Here is a 15,014-nt window from a genome sequence, read left to right on the forward strand (position 1 = left end):
CAGGAAGCGAATCTTCGCCATTTAGCCAGGTAAGTAACTCATATATTTTGTCTTCTGCTATGGATCAGCACCTGCTTGACCTCCGTGGAGAAGAGGTTCTTGGAGGCATTAAGCCAACTTGGGGGTGGAGAAGGTAACCTTGGGGGTGGAGAAGGTAACCTTGGTCTTGCGTGAGTAGGTCCGACAGCAGTGGAAGAGGGTATGGGGGTAAGGTGACAAGCGTGGGAGGAGTGGAAACAAATGTTGCCGTGCCCATGCCGGAGCCACCAGTATTACTGTGGTTCTGTCTACTTTGATTTTCTGAAGGATTCTTTGGATGAGAGGTGTGGGTGGGAAGGCATACATGAGAGGACCTCCCCAGTTGAGGAGAAAGGCATCTTCCAGAGAGTGTTGGCCCAGCCCCGCTCTGGAGCAATAAAGGTGGCATTTTCTGTTGTCATAGGTGGCAAAAAGGTCTATAAGTGGTGTCCCCCAATGTCGAAAGAGGGAGCGAAGGACTCCTTGCTGGAGTTCCCACTTGTGGTCCTGTGCGAAGTTCCTGCTTAGAGAATCCACTGTAATTGATGCCAGGTAAGGAGGATGTCACAAGAGTGGTGCCATTGGCAATGCACCAGTTCCAAAGTGGGGTTGCCTCTGCACATAGAGATTGGGAGCGCATGCCTCCCTGATGATTTATATAATACATAATCACTACATTGTCCATAAGGATCTTCACTGTAGACTCGCAAATTCAATCGTGAAAGTACCTGCAGGAGTTGGTGACTGCTCTTAGCTCTAGAAGGTTTATGTGGAGTAGTGTTTCCTGGGGAAACCACTGACCCTGGATGGATACGGTGCCCATGTGTGCTCCCCAGCCAATGAGGGAGGCATCGGGAGGTAATATGGTATCGAGGCTGTGGTTCGTGGAAAGGGACTCTGGATAGCAAATTTTTGTCAGACTCTTGACGGTGGGATCACCGATCTGTATACGTCATGTTTGGTGATGTTGTAGACAGTCGCCAGCCAATGCTGTAGGGTGCGGAAATGTAGTCTGGCATGGGGGACCACATACATCGTGGCTGCCATGTGTCCCATCAGTTTGAGACCTGTAAGAATCTGCATTGAACATTTGTAGAGAAAAGCATCTATTAGCTCTTGTATTGCTCGAAACCTGTGGATGGGTAAGTACGCTCTTGCTATGGTGGCATCTAAGCGAGCTCCAATAAACTCCAGGTTCTGAGTGGGCTGGACCGTGGACTTGCCCTTGTTGATAAGGAGGCCTAACAGATGGAACATTCATCTGGTGATGTCCAATATTTCAGAGGCCTCTGCTGACAACTGAGCTTTTATGAGGCAGTCGTCTAAATAAGGGAATATTATGACTCCCTTGCATTGGAGGTAGGCCATGACTACTGACAGTGTCTTCGTGAACACTCTGCGGGGAGTCGATAGCCCGAACGGTAGGACCTGGTACTGGAAGTGGTCTGTGCCGATTGTAAAGTGGAGAAATCTTCTGTGTGCAGGATGAATGGCAATATGAAAATACGTGTCCTGGAGGCTGAGAGCAGCAAACCAATCTCCTTGATCCAGAGATGGTATTATGGATGCTAGAGTTACCATCTTGAATTGCTGTTTTGGGAGATATTTGTTCAGTTGCCTGAGATACAATATAGGTCTCTATCCTCCCGTTTTCTTTTGTACAAGAAAGTATTGGGAGTAAAACCCTCTCCCTCTGAAATCTTGTGATACTCGTTCCACCACGCCTATAGATAGGAAGTGGTCAATCTCACTGCATAACAAGTCTTCGACAAAGTGGTCCCTGAAGAGGGACGGGGTTGGTGGAGTTGTGGGAGGAATGGAGAGGAAGGGTATCTCGTAGCCGAACTGTATTATGTCCAAAACCCACTTGGTGGTGGTAATGTCGGCGTGTTGATGATAAAATGGGCACAGGCAATGATGGAACAATTGGGTAGAGGGAGTTGATGCGATGAATATGCGAGACTGGTTGCTTGCTCTTGAACAAGAAGTCAAACCTGCTGCTTGTTATTGGGCTGATTTTGGGAACAGATGGTCTGGTTATGGCATCTCTGTGGTCTGTGGCGTTGGCGTGACTGGTCAAAGGGACGTTGTTGCTGCCACTGCTGTCTGTTGTGGCTATAGTCATAACGTCTTTGGAAAGGAGTGTAACGCCTCCTCCAGTAAGATGGGGTGTACATCCCCAGGGTCCGGAGGGTAGTTCTTGAGTCCTTACTGGAATGGAATACTGTGTCTGTCTTTCCCGCAAACAACTTGTCTTTATCAAATGTTAAATCTTCTACCTTGTTCTGCAATTCTCTAGGAACTCCTGTGGATTGAAAGTATGAAGCCCGTCTCATTACTACAGTGGTGACTATTGTTCATGCTTCAGTGTCCGCTACATCCATGGCTCTCTGTAAACCAGCTCTGGTGGAGGCGTAGCCCTCTTGAACAATCGATTTAAAAGAGGCCTTTTGGACTCAGACAGGGACTCCATTAAAGTTGTGATGGAGTTACAGTTATCGAAGTTGTGGTTCAATAAATGTGCCAGGTAATTTGCTATCCTGAGCGAGATTGTGGAGGATGTGTAAACTTTTCTCCTGAAGAAATCCAGTCTCTTGGTGTCCCTGTCTACTGTGTGGTTTCTATACTGCAGTGTTTTTGCTCTTTGTTGCGCTGCATCCACTACCAAAGAGTTTGGCTAAGGATGTTTAAATAGAAACTCTGAACCCTTTGGTGGTACAAAGTTCTTTTTATTCACTCTCTTGTTCATGGGAAGAACAGATGCCGGAGTTTCCCATAACTCACCCGCGACCTCAAGAATAGCCTCATCCAATAGAATGGCTAATTTAGGGGTATATGATGTCTGGAGATTTTTAATGAGGAAAAGTTGTTTCTCCTTTATCTCCATGAGTTGTATCTCCCGGGTCACTGCCACTCTCTTAAATAAATCTTGGAACTGTTTGAGGTCGTCAGAAGAGGAAACATTTCCTGGAATGACAGCTTCATCGGGTGACGATGACAACTGATCTGTAGGAGATATGTCCAGCGGCTGAACATCTACCATGGAACTTCTACCATACTCCTCCTCCGGTTTGGATTGGGGAGGCTGTGGGGATGGAGGGTTTTGGTCCAAAGGAGGTGGAGCTGGAACCCTTGAGTGTCTGGAGGATGAGTGTTCAGCCAAGGACAGATCTGGAGGGATGACAGTAGGAGTGACAGTGTGGTAAGTAGCACCTACGATGGTCGTGGCAGTCGTAATGGTTGTCATGACAATAATATGAGCAATGTGAATGAGAACGTCTATACATGTGAGACCATTTGTATCCTTCCCAATAATCTGATCTAGGTGATCATGGTGGGAGGGAAGGGGTATAGGACTTTCTTGGAGGTGGCAATAGAGAGGCAGAGAAGTGTTGGCTTGAATAGTGAGGCTGCTCCCTGGGTGGAGTGAGAAAGGGAGATGGTAGCCTTTTAGAGATTGGTAATGCCTGATAGGTTGAGATGACTTTGGTGAGGGCAGTGGTGGCAGCGAAGATGACAGTGCTGGCAAAAATGTGGAAGGCGGAGAGCAGGGTGAGGGGCTCTGCTGTTGATGTGTTTTTGCGTGCACCTTCCTCAGTGCCGCATGTTCTGGTGCCAAGATCGGTGATGTCTGTTCTGGTTCCGAAGTTGGTGCCGCTCATTCTGGTGCCGGAGTCAGTGTCACTGGTGTTGGTGCCGCTTGGGCCAGTGCTGGAAAGATCGGTGCCGGTGAGGAAAACTCGGCACATATTGGTGCTGCGTGTATATGCCATTCCGATATGGATATCGGTACTGGCGGTTTCGGTGCCGAGGCTACCGGTGCTGTGGCTGCTGTCAGTGCCACCGAGGAGCATGCGGATGGTATCGTCACATCCATCTTTCTCAACTTGGAGGCCCTGGTTGAAATGGTATATAAAGCAGCCATTCCAGATGTGCCCGACTTGCTCCCTACACTCAATCTTCCCTGCGAAGTAGCAGGGAGAGATTTCGTGGGAGATGGTCTAGTTTTTCTTGCCGGAGTAGCGGCTGGGAATGAGGTCCTGCGCTTTTGAGCTGGTTGGTGTGACAGAGGGGGAGAGGCTGATCCTTTTTGCTGAAGAGCCTTGTCGAAGAGGGTCATATGGAGCCTCATCTCCCTATATTGGCAAGCCCTGGCCATGAGCTTGGTGCAGTGGGGAATGTGGCTCTCACTGAGATGACATATGTAGGCTGAGTGCCCATTTGAGGCCATCATGGCCTCACGGCATGAGTCACATTTTTTAAACCCGGGGGAGCCGGGCATATTTTATGGATTTTTTTTTAAAGGAATATCTACTAAGAGGGATATGAACTATATCCAGTGGAGGGTGGGTAGACTTAACAATAACTATCTAAATAAACTGTAATATCAACTGTGTCTCTTTTTTTAAAGTAATTAAAAACATGGTATAATGAAGAACAGAGGGAAAACCGTTATATTAACAAGGATAGACTTAGAATTGTCTCACAAATAACTCGCGTTGAGGAGAACAGTTCACTCTGTCTGCAGCCTGAGGCAGTTGAGAGGAACTGGCTAGAACCGGACTACACGATGAGAAAGAACATGAACTCCACGAGATGCCTCCACGCATGCGCGGTCCGGCCAACTACTGCTATGAAAACTTTCTGACCTGGGGTGCCGGGGCATGCCCAGCACCTACAGTGGAGCACCCATGAGGACATCACTTGAAGAAGATGTTTTGATGCCCTTGGCCCCAGACCAGAGTGGGAAGCGCTTCCACTTATAGAGATAGGTATTGTGAGTGGTCTGTCTGGCCCATGCTGGGGCTGAGGATGACATGGGTCCCGTCTGATTTGGAGAACAGTACTGGGCATACTTGGTGTTCCGGTGCATTGCAAAGAGATCTACAGCTAAGAAACCCAGACAGTGGAAGATTTCTCATAGAACTCGCACGTGGATCTCCCATTCATGATCTATTGCAAAGTAACAGCTGAGGGCATCTACTGTAATATTGTTGATGATAGGGAGATGTGACACAACGATGTTGATACTCTTTTGGATTCACCAGTTCCAGAGGCGTACAGCTTTGGCACAAGTGGAATGAGGTAAAACAGCTGATCATATTGTTGGTGAGGATGTGCACTGCAGAACCTCAAATATGGTGAAAAAAATGTCTGGAAGCATTGTGCACAGCTTGGAGTCCCAACAGGTTGATGCTGTAGCCTTGGGGGGAAATACAATGGAATTTATGTGAGTAACACTTGCCAATCTGACTAGAAGATTCTAGGTTTTCCCTCCATACCTCAGGTTACATAAGTTGAGAACTAGAGTTCTGTTTCTGGAGGTGGATCTAGGGGTCCACAACTGCAGCCACACACACAATGAGGATAGTACCAAATTAAAACAAGTTTTATTATGGAAGGTATTAAGATGACAAGCCCTGTGCTGTGCTACATCCACAACTAGCGAGTTTGGCTGTGGGTGGAGAAATAAAAAGTCCATACCCTTGGACCTCTTGTTAGGTTTTTTTTTTTTAAGGGGGGAGGGCGTTTGAGGCTGGTGTCTACCAGACCTCATCCACCACTTCCATCATTGCTTCATCTATCTGAAGGACAATCCTTGATTTTGAGGTCAGCTGGAGGTTCTTTAGGAGGTTGTGGTGTTTCTCCTGTACCTCAGACAATACAACCTCCTGGCTGGTGGAAACTCTTTTAAATAAGTCCTGAAATTGCTTCAGGTCATCCATGGGCAATGAGTCATCTGAAATAATGGCCTCGTCAGGCGAGCAAAACGACTCATCCATTGGGGAGACATCAGGTTGCTCTGCCTCTGCCTCCTCAGTAATTTGACCATCTTCTGTCTTGATGTCCTCAGTCGGCTGAGGAGAACCATGAGGATGAGAGATAGGTATTGACCTTGGAGCTGGTGTTGACGTTGCCACTGTCAGTGCTGTGGAGGTGCCCAATAGCAACATGTGGACCAGTGAGGAGAGTAGTGAAAATGGCTTGACCAGTCTGAATACCACGAAGGATGATGATCATGCTGTAGACAATGTCTGTCATAAGACACATGAGCTCTAGCTGGAGAAGAGTGAGAAGAAAACACTCCTCAAAACATCCTCATAGCAGCTATAATGGGGTAGCACTAGTGATCAAGGCAGAGAACTTCTCATTGACAGAAGAGAGCAAGAACGATGCATTGGGGGAGAGGCACTCAGGGCTTCTTAGCCATGGTGCCATACTCAGCAATGGGTCGTGGTAATCATGAGAATTCACAGAAAAATGGTGGTGGCCAGAGGAAACTCCATGGGGCTCCGTAGAGCTCAGTGCTGATGGAGGGGACATCGGTGTGGTGGAGAGGATTGAGATTCTGGGTTCAGAAAGCGAGACAATTGCTTAACAGATTTTGATTTTGCTGGTGCCGAGGTCATATCTGGCGCCGCTGGTGCCAACTGTTCCTCCGGTGCTGTTGGTATCTCTGGTGCCGCCAGTATCGAGGACCTATCCAGTTCCCTGGTACCTGTCTCTCTCAGTGCCAAAGGTGGCAGTACCATTTTCAGGATGGCTTCGGGTCCACTACTGATGTGGCATGGGGGCATCCGGTGCCAGAGGTGCCCAGCTTGTCTCCTATACTCACTCTCGGAGGTAGGGAGTTGGCCAGGAAAACCCTCTTCTTTGTGGACTTGGATGGTGAGGAGACCAAGTCCTTAGCCTGCCTGCTAGCCCTCTCAGCTTGGCTGCATTTGTCCCCACTGGTTCAGGGATATAGAGCCTTGTCAAAAAGTGGCATACATAGTCTCAGATCCCTGTCTTTGCAAGCTCTGGCAGCGAGACTGCAGCAGTGAACACACTTCTGGGGAACATGGGCTTCACCCAGACAACGTATACAAAACCTGTGGCCATCTGAGGCAGGCATGGGTCACGACATTTTTCACATTTCTTGAAGCCTGCACACCAGGGCCCATTGTCTGCGAGCCTTTGTCTTTTGCCTTCTTCTTCTTTTCGTTTTGTTTTTGTTTTTGTACTGCTCTGTGAGAGGCATTTTTTTTCTTTACTCAGTATGAATCGAAGTCTATCGAGGAGAAGGTTTTAGTTTTGACTTCCTATGTACTATTCTCTACTTATCCTTCTATTCTATTTTGTTTTTTGTTTTTTTTAACAGGCGGTACCTCAGAAATGTTGAGGCAACTATTTACAGGAAAAAGTTTATTTTTTTTGTAATAATTAAACTAAGTAGTTATAATAAAAACCAGAAACCATTTAACTTGAGCTCAATCTCCAACTAAGGGTGATAACAAAGGAACTGAAGGCAGGAGGGCCGCGCGCACTAACTGGGGGCAAATGACGTTCCCCCTCCCCCAGCTGCGCATGCAACCATATTTTGACCCTCTTATGCACATGAATAATAAAGTCTCTAACTAATGGCTGCATTACCAGAGCGAACTCTGTTCCTGTCTGCTCCGCCTGCATCTGTATCCAGATAGAGAACCTGACCATGGGGGCCTCTACTCAGATCCTGGTGTGGGGATATAAAGCGAAGGACTGAAAAACTAAATAGATAAAGCAAGTTTGGCTTATTCACCTGGATCTTTTAGAAGATGCTGGCAGACCTGCCTCAGTATCTCAGGCTATGTCTAAACTACATGGCTCCATCGACGGAGCCATGTAAAATAGTTTATTCAGCATAGTCAAAGAAGCAGGGATTTAAATAATCCCCGCTTCATTAAAATAAAGATGGCCGCTGCACTGTGCCGACGATCAGCTGATCCAGCACAGCGTGGCAGTCTAGACATGGCGCAGTCGACAACGGAAGCCTTTGTCAACCGCTCCAGTATGCCTCATGAAACGAGGTTTACCAGAGCGGTCGACAAAGGCTTACTTTGTCAACTGTGCCACGTCTAGACTGCCGCACTGTGCTGGATCAGCTGATCGTCGGCACAGCATGGCGGCCATTTTTATTTTAATGAAGTGGGGATTATTTAAATCCGTGTTTATTTGACTATGCCGAATAAACTATTTTTCATGGCTCTGTCGACTGAGCCATGTAGTCTAGACGTAGCCTCAGAGTCTCTCTCTGTGTTGTTGGGGAAAAGAGAAGTATATAATCTGTTTCCTAACTCCAAGCACTGCTAGCCAGAAGCTAGAACTATTAGTATGGCAATCATACATGGCAGACTACATGGCAGACTACATTCCTCTTCCTATGCAGCTTGCTAGTAGCCAAATTTACTAATCCTTCACTACTGCTTAGGATAGGGCAGTGCCCTGCAACTATTTTTGTGCTCTGCATGAAGAGGGGCTCACCAGAAAAGGAAAAATTATCTTTACATCCTCAAATCCTCAGCACTCATTAAAAGACCCAGACACAATATGACCATTAGGATATAACAATGTACTTATGGCCCTATAATGGAAGAGTTACACTAGGGAAGCAGATAATCTATAGCAGACAGATTTCAGAGAAGCTGACAAATTTTGATGGTTATGTCTTAAGGAGAAATTCAAACTAAGACAAACAGAAGACAAGTGTTCTAATGTCCATCATATAGAAATAGCTGGGGTAAATCATTTTCATGCACAGATATAATGTAAGTCACAGAAACATTTTAATAAAAAGTCTAGAAATCACAGTATATGGTATCTATACAAAGCAATGCAAAGTAATTGAAGTGCCTGAAAAATGCATGAGTTGGAATTTGCTTAATGATTAAACTGGTACATTTTTAAGTCCGTATAAATATTTAATTATTGATACTATCAGTAAAGATAAGATCTCTTGATGTTACTTTTCAACATATTGCTACTCAAAGTAATCCATGTATTATTTACGTTAATAGTTTGTACATACAGTCAATCACTAATAAAAAAAAATCTCAAAATCCCTAATCACATCATTAGAATCTATTGTAACATTTCCTACATTTGAGAATCAGAGCATTTTATTTAAAGAATCAGTCTGGCCATGATACCACAAAGCACAGCCTCAGAAGACATCAGTTTGAAGAATCAGATGTCAAAGTGCTCCCTCTAATGTCCCTTAATCATCACACCGATTAGTGGTTGAATAGTAATGATAGTGATGTGATTAAAAAGAGTATTGACAAGGTATACCTAGTCATACTACTAGCATTCTACGTATGTTCCTCCAATTAGTATTTAAACAGGATAGCAATTAGACAGACATCTGCTCTTGTATACCTTTTCAGAAAAGAACTAAACTTGCTTATTTATACACACACATGAACAAAGAAATATTTAACAAGATAAACTATAGGCTTTCAGTTGTAAACATAATTGAACAGATTTCTTTTAATAAGTGCTCTCTTTTACAATATTTAGGAATATTTTATAAATATACCACATGTTTAATTAATACAGTTTTTGAGCAGGTCAAATTATTCAATGCAAATACATTTATCCAATAAATTCCCTGTTCTCAAATTATGGGTAAACAGGCTTATATTTATTTGTAATTTGAACAATTTGTGTGTCAGACCACTGGTTATTTGTAAACAGTTTATTTAGATTATTCTGTAATAGTGGTGTGCAATTGCTCACCAATGTAGCATTGCATTTTTCCATCTCTCTTAATGAACAACAAATATATGAAAGAGGGAGAAACAGTATATAGCTGAAAACTGACCGGCTTTTCTACCCTCGTTTCTATGTCTATATGGAAATTTGTACAAACAGCAGTCATTCCTCAAACATTTGTGTTAAAAAACTCATTTTTGAAAGTTTTCATAAAGAGTTACACAGAGGCAAAGCAAAAAGCTTTTTGGCATTTGAACAAATGTTTATTAATACTGCTTTGAAGTATTCTCTCAATTTTTTGTAATGTTAAAATAGACATTACCCATTATATCATGTAACGTATTCCATATCTTGGCCTACAACACATTAATAATTTTCACTTTAATTTGTCAGAGAATAAGACACAATCAAGAATCTGTTTATATTTCTGATATTTAGGAGGAGCTACAGAAAAATTAAATCAAAGTGCCTAGACCAAAAGTGATACCCTTGCAAGAAATGCACTTAACATTAGGTTTGGCTATTAGAAAATGCTGATTAGGATTAGTTACTGCAAAGAACTGTGTTACTAGTGCCAGAAGTTCAATACAGACAAAGGCTATGGCAATTAAGAACAATCCAATTTAAACTATTTTCCTCCTCTTGCTTTTTTTCTTTTGCAGAATTACTTCCAACTTTTCCATCTGAAGCAATTCCTTGTACTGTTTAATAAGGTACATCAATAAAGTGCATAAGCAGTTTCAAGTGGTGTTTGACAAGATATGCTGAATTGATGGCTTGGCTTACATCCTCTACCACATCAAAACATATCCCTCAATATTCACAAGTCTCCTTTAGCTTGGGGCACAGAGTGTCCACAGTCCCTCCAAACTCATATTTCTCCAGTGAGTAATACATTATCCAAAATATATGTAGGGTCAAAAAAGCTTCATTTACACCTGTGCACCTCTCTCAATTCAATGAGGTCAGACAAGTCTAAGGGTGCATCTACACAGCAGGATTTAACTCAAAATAAACTACATCAATTGCATAGCTTATTTCAAAATAGCTTATTTTGAGTTTTGGTGCTGTCTATACAGCACTTATTTTGAAACAGAACACTCTTCCTCTGACTTCCCCTGCTCATAAAATGAGGGTGATGGGAGTCAAAGTAAGAAGTCTTCCAGCTTGACAGTATTTCAGCATTATGTCAAAATAACTGCTGGCTGTATAGACGCAGACCATGTTATTTCAAAATAATGCTGCTGTGTAGACATAGCCTAAATGAGTACAATATTTGTTTCACTGATATTGAAATGTGAAATGCCTCCTAATTTATACCCAACAGAATAAAGAATGCAACTCTGGTGCAGTGTTTACTCAAGAGTAAGACGTCTTTGTGGAAGTAAAATGTGATACCGAGAGCCAATCCTGTGAATGGAAATAGTCCATCTAGCTCTTCAACACAGAACTTAAATTAGTGTCACAACTCATTTGTTTCCCAGGTTTTTGTCTATTGGAAATCCAAAGACAGTAACACAACGAAAACCTCTGACTAATTTTTTTCCTCAAGCGTGGCTGTTTTTTTGGATGACTGCCAGGATTGCCTCAGACCTCATTCTGGCTCAAAGAAACACACCTCTTGTGCATCCCATGGGAAATGATTGGTTCCACCTGCCAGAAAGATTAGGTGTAACTAACTAAATCTTTAATAGTGGTGTTTATCACCTGAGATTCAGTGACTTAGAAAAAGAGCCCTGAATTCCTTTACAAGATCTTAAAAGTCTGAACGCTCTTTTGTAAATCCCAATAAATTATTTCCCCTATAGTTTCTGGGGGTGTTAACTAGCTTCCATATACTCATAGAAACAGATTTTAAACACCAGTTTCATTGTCTGACAGAGTAAACAAGTCATAATACTCAATTAAAGCATAAGGAACCTTCTTTAAGGAGAATACATTTTAGCTTTTCCCATACTTGGAAAGATATTAACATTTAGTTTCTACTTTCAGAACAACCAAAAGCAGAGCAGACTAGGAGTTAAAATTTTGCTTGTGTGATTATTCTGAGGAAATATGTAAGTCTGCCATCTGGAAGCATTTTAGACAGTACAAAGTCATTGTGTGCATGTCTCAGCAGATGCAGCTTTTATTCACAGAGTTTTGAGGGCTGTTAATTTAATTAGTTTTATATTTTCATACACCCACCCTTCCTCCATTGGTAATTCTACCCAGTTCCTGTAAGTATAGCTTGATGCAAAACTGATGCTGAGGGACAAATTGTAACCTAATGTAAATACAAACAAATGAAATTACCATGGACTTCAAACAGAATTAAATCTGACTATAAACAGGTAAGAAAAGGATAAATCACAGGATGACTATAAGCCACCAGTATGATGGTTAAGAAAAAGGCATTCTAGATATTAAGCATTTCCTGTAGAGATAGAGAAGTATTAATGAAACAAAAAACAGGACTATGTAGCACTTTAAAGACTAACAAGATGGTTTATTAGGTGATGAGCTTTTGTGGGCCAAGGTCTGACCCACGAAAGCTCATCACCTAATAAACCATCTTGTTAGTCTTTAAAGTGCTACATAGTCCTGTTTTTTGTTTCAGCTAGACTAGACTAACACGGCTATATCTCTATTACTATTCTACATGCAAAGAAGTATTAATGTTATTGTACAATTGGAAAGATCTCAACTGGAATACGGTGTATAGTCTTGGTCACTTAAGATCATGAAAGATTAATTTAAAAACCGGAACAGGTGTAGAGAAGAGCTATAAGGATAATCTGGGCAATGGAAGGCCTACCTTAGGATAGGAGGCTGAAGGAGTTTGGCTTGATTAATGTAGCAGAAAAAGAAGTCTGAGAGGGGACACAATTGCTCTCTATAAATGAAGGTATTTATACTAAAGGATAATGTTGCCACACAAAGAAAGGGATATAAACTTGCCACAAATAAATTCAAGATGGAAATTAGAAGGTTTCTAACCATCATAGGAATTCTGAAACAGACCCTTCCCCCAAAAAAGTTATGGGGAGGGGGGGTAAATGACTCTTAAATTATTTTAATTTAATAATGAAGTTATCAGGATAATTGCTGAGTGCAATTGCATGCCAGGGTTGTTAATGATGATAAAGGGCAATATTCAACAGCCCTCGGGCGCACTTTTAATTTCTGCCTTATGTCCCTAAAATTCACTCTTCAAGTTGTCAGCCAGCCACCACATGGGGTAAGGAAGGGATTTTCCCCCTCTTCCTTCCTCTGAAGCATCAGGGATGGCCATGGCTGGAAATGTGGCATGGGCAGTATGGATCTGGTCTAAGATCGAACCAAACATTCTCTTTTTCAGGTGCTAGGCTGGCAGGTTGGTACTCACATGTTCAAGATATATCTGATGCCATCCCAACAACACCATGTATAGTGGTCATTTTCTCCCATGTATAGTGGTCATTTCTCCCATGTATAGTGGTCATTTTCTCCCAGGTCAGACTGGCACTAATTGTGGGGGAGTGAGGGAATAGTTGCCTTATTCTGCAGCAATAGTCACTTGCCAGGATTACCAGGTATATCTCACTTAATCATGTCCCTGTCACTGCAGAAGCTTTGAGCATGGACTCATTTTGGTCGCCCCTTTTCTTTTCCTGAGGAACATAATAGTCTCATCCTCCATAAGATGTAATACATTGTGGTTGTTGGATTTAGAATGGTTAGTTTGGTGGCCTCTAACGTACAGCAGTTCAGACTAGATGATCAAATGGCATATTCTGGCCTTAAACTCTGAGAATTTTATCTGTAAATGGCTTCCTAGGCAATCAATACTCACCCCTCCCAATGTTTATTTATTTACCATATCTTCCTTGCTTTAATAAGGATAAAAGAGGGTTGAATAATTCTCTACTCTTTGATTTATATCAACTACAGCTATAGATGGTGATGTGGTGAATCCAGAAAGGGAGGGATATTTCCAGTGAGTTTTTGAATTTTAAAAACTCCATCCATTTAACTGGATACCAGATAAAGTTCTGTTTGCTTGGTATTTTTGGTACTTTTTTTTGACAGAAGAGGAAATGTGGGAAGGGTTTTTTGTTTTTTAATACAGTTACACAAAGCTGCAACGGGGAAAAATGTTTAACAAGGTTTTAAAATAGGAACTATTGTATGGACAGAAATGTAGAACTCACTTCAAATTTTGTACTGGTGTTTTAAAATTTTTCCCCATCTACCAATTAAAAAAAAAATCAGGAATTCTAACTTACCATCGTACAGTATAAATGCTGCATAAAACCAGGCATGTCCATTTAAAAAATACAAGTATACTTACTGGTTACAACCAAGGCATTGATCACTCAATGCACAACTTGTGGGCAGACTCTTGTGCATGTATAGAATTCCACTGAACAAAAAGGGTCTTTATACAGAAGCAGCACGCTCTTCACCCCCAGAATTCAACTATAGGACCAAATCCAAGGATTATATAAAAGGTTCACCTAGAATCCTGAAAGGATGCAGTTCTTAAACATGGTGGAATGAAAAAACCCATACAATTGGATACCATAATACAGAGTACTCTCCACAGAATATATAGGAAGGCTAAATATTAGTTCATAGGGGTGGGTGTATAGCATCCTGCCTACAACATTCCATGAAACTTAATGAGATAGATCATCTGAGCTGAGAGGACTATCCTGCAAAATCTAGATGGAGACAGTACATGACAGGTATCCTTGATCAGGTGGGAGATCAAAGAGGTAATCAGTAAAAAAATATAACAGATGACTTAACTACTATTATATAAAACTGTTCAAATATCACGCTAGAGCAAATAACACATAAATACGTAGATCAGAAAAGGCAGTGTCTAAAATAGAATGGATATTAAAAAAACTAGAAAGTTTATAATGAAAAATTCCATTTCATGCAAGGAGAAAAGGGGCATAATTTCAAATGGGGGGGGGGCAGATTCTGATCTCATTTACACTGGAGTAAATCACTCAAGTAAGTGCCAAATGCCATTAACCTTAATTTACATAGGTGTAATCTGATAGCTGATTAACTATATGGGAAACCTAACACTGAAATTTCTGACATTTTTCAGATCTGTCATAAGTATGATACTTACTGAACAGCTCTTATCAGCATTCCTTTTCCAAAATTTCTTTTCTTGTTTCTTTGCTGCACTTGAATGTAGAGTTGTATGAGTTTTTATTTGAGGATTTAAAGCCAGAATGTTCTGTAAACAACAAAATGAATAATTTTAAAATTCAGATTAAAAGCTCAAAAAAACAATACAATTTTAAAAATGTACATGCTCAACTGATCCCATCTCATCAAAGCACAAATGAATGTTTTGTAATGTTAAAAAACAAATTGTAAAAGAACAGAACTAAGTAACAGATCAATTTTAAATGAATGTGTTTAGATTATTTCCTGCTCCAGTTTATACACTCTAGATTTTGAGTATTTGAGGTATTGCTACATTTTACTAAAACAAA

The 15,014-nt window shown here is 41.8% G+C and overlaps 1 protein-coding gene across 7 annotated transcripts in view; it reads right to left on the reverse strand.

Annotated features, from left to right (window-relative positions):
• DPYD (dihydropyrimidine dehydrogenase) overlaps positions 1–15,014 on the reverse strand; it is a 680,031-nt gene that overhangs the window by 618,919 nt on the left and 46,098 nt on the right. For 6 of the 7 annotated variants that reach the window (XM_075936591.1, XM_075936587.1, XM_075936589.1 and 3 more), the window contains exon 2: positions 14,642–14,752. The exons of the other annotated variant lie outside the window; for it this stretch is intronic. In XM_075936591.1, the coding sequence (XP_075792706.1) occupies positions 14,642–14,752 (111 nt within the window). The remainder of the gene's footprint in view (positions 1–14,641; positions 14,753–15,014) is intronic. 7 annotated transcript variants of the gene reach the window in all.

This window comes from Pelodiscus sinensis, chromosome 9, assembly GCF_049634645.1.
Source record: "Pelodiscus sinensis isolate JC-2024 chromosome 9, ASM4963464v1, whole genome shotgun sequence".
Classification (NCBI taxonomy): Eukaryota; Metazoa; Chordata; order Testudines; family Trionychidae; genus Pelodiscus; species Pelodiscus sinensis.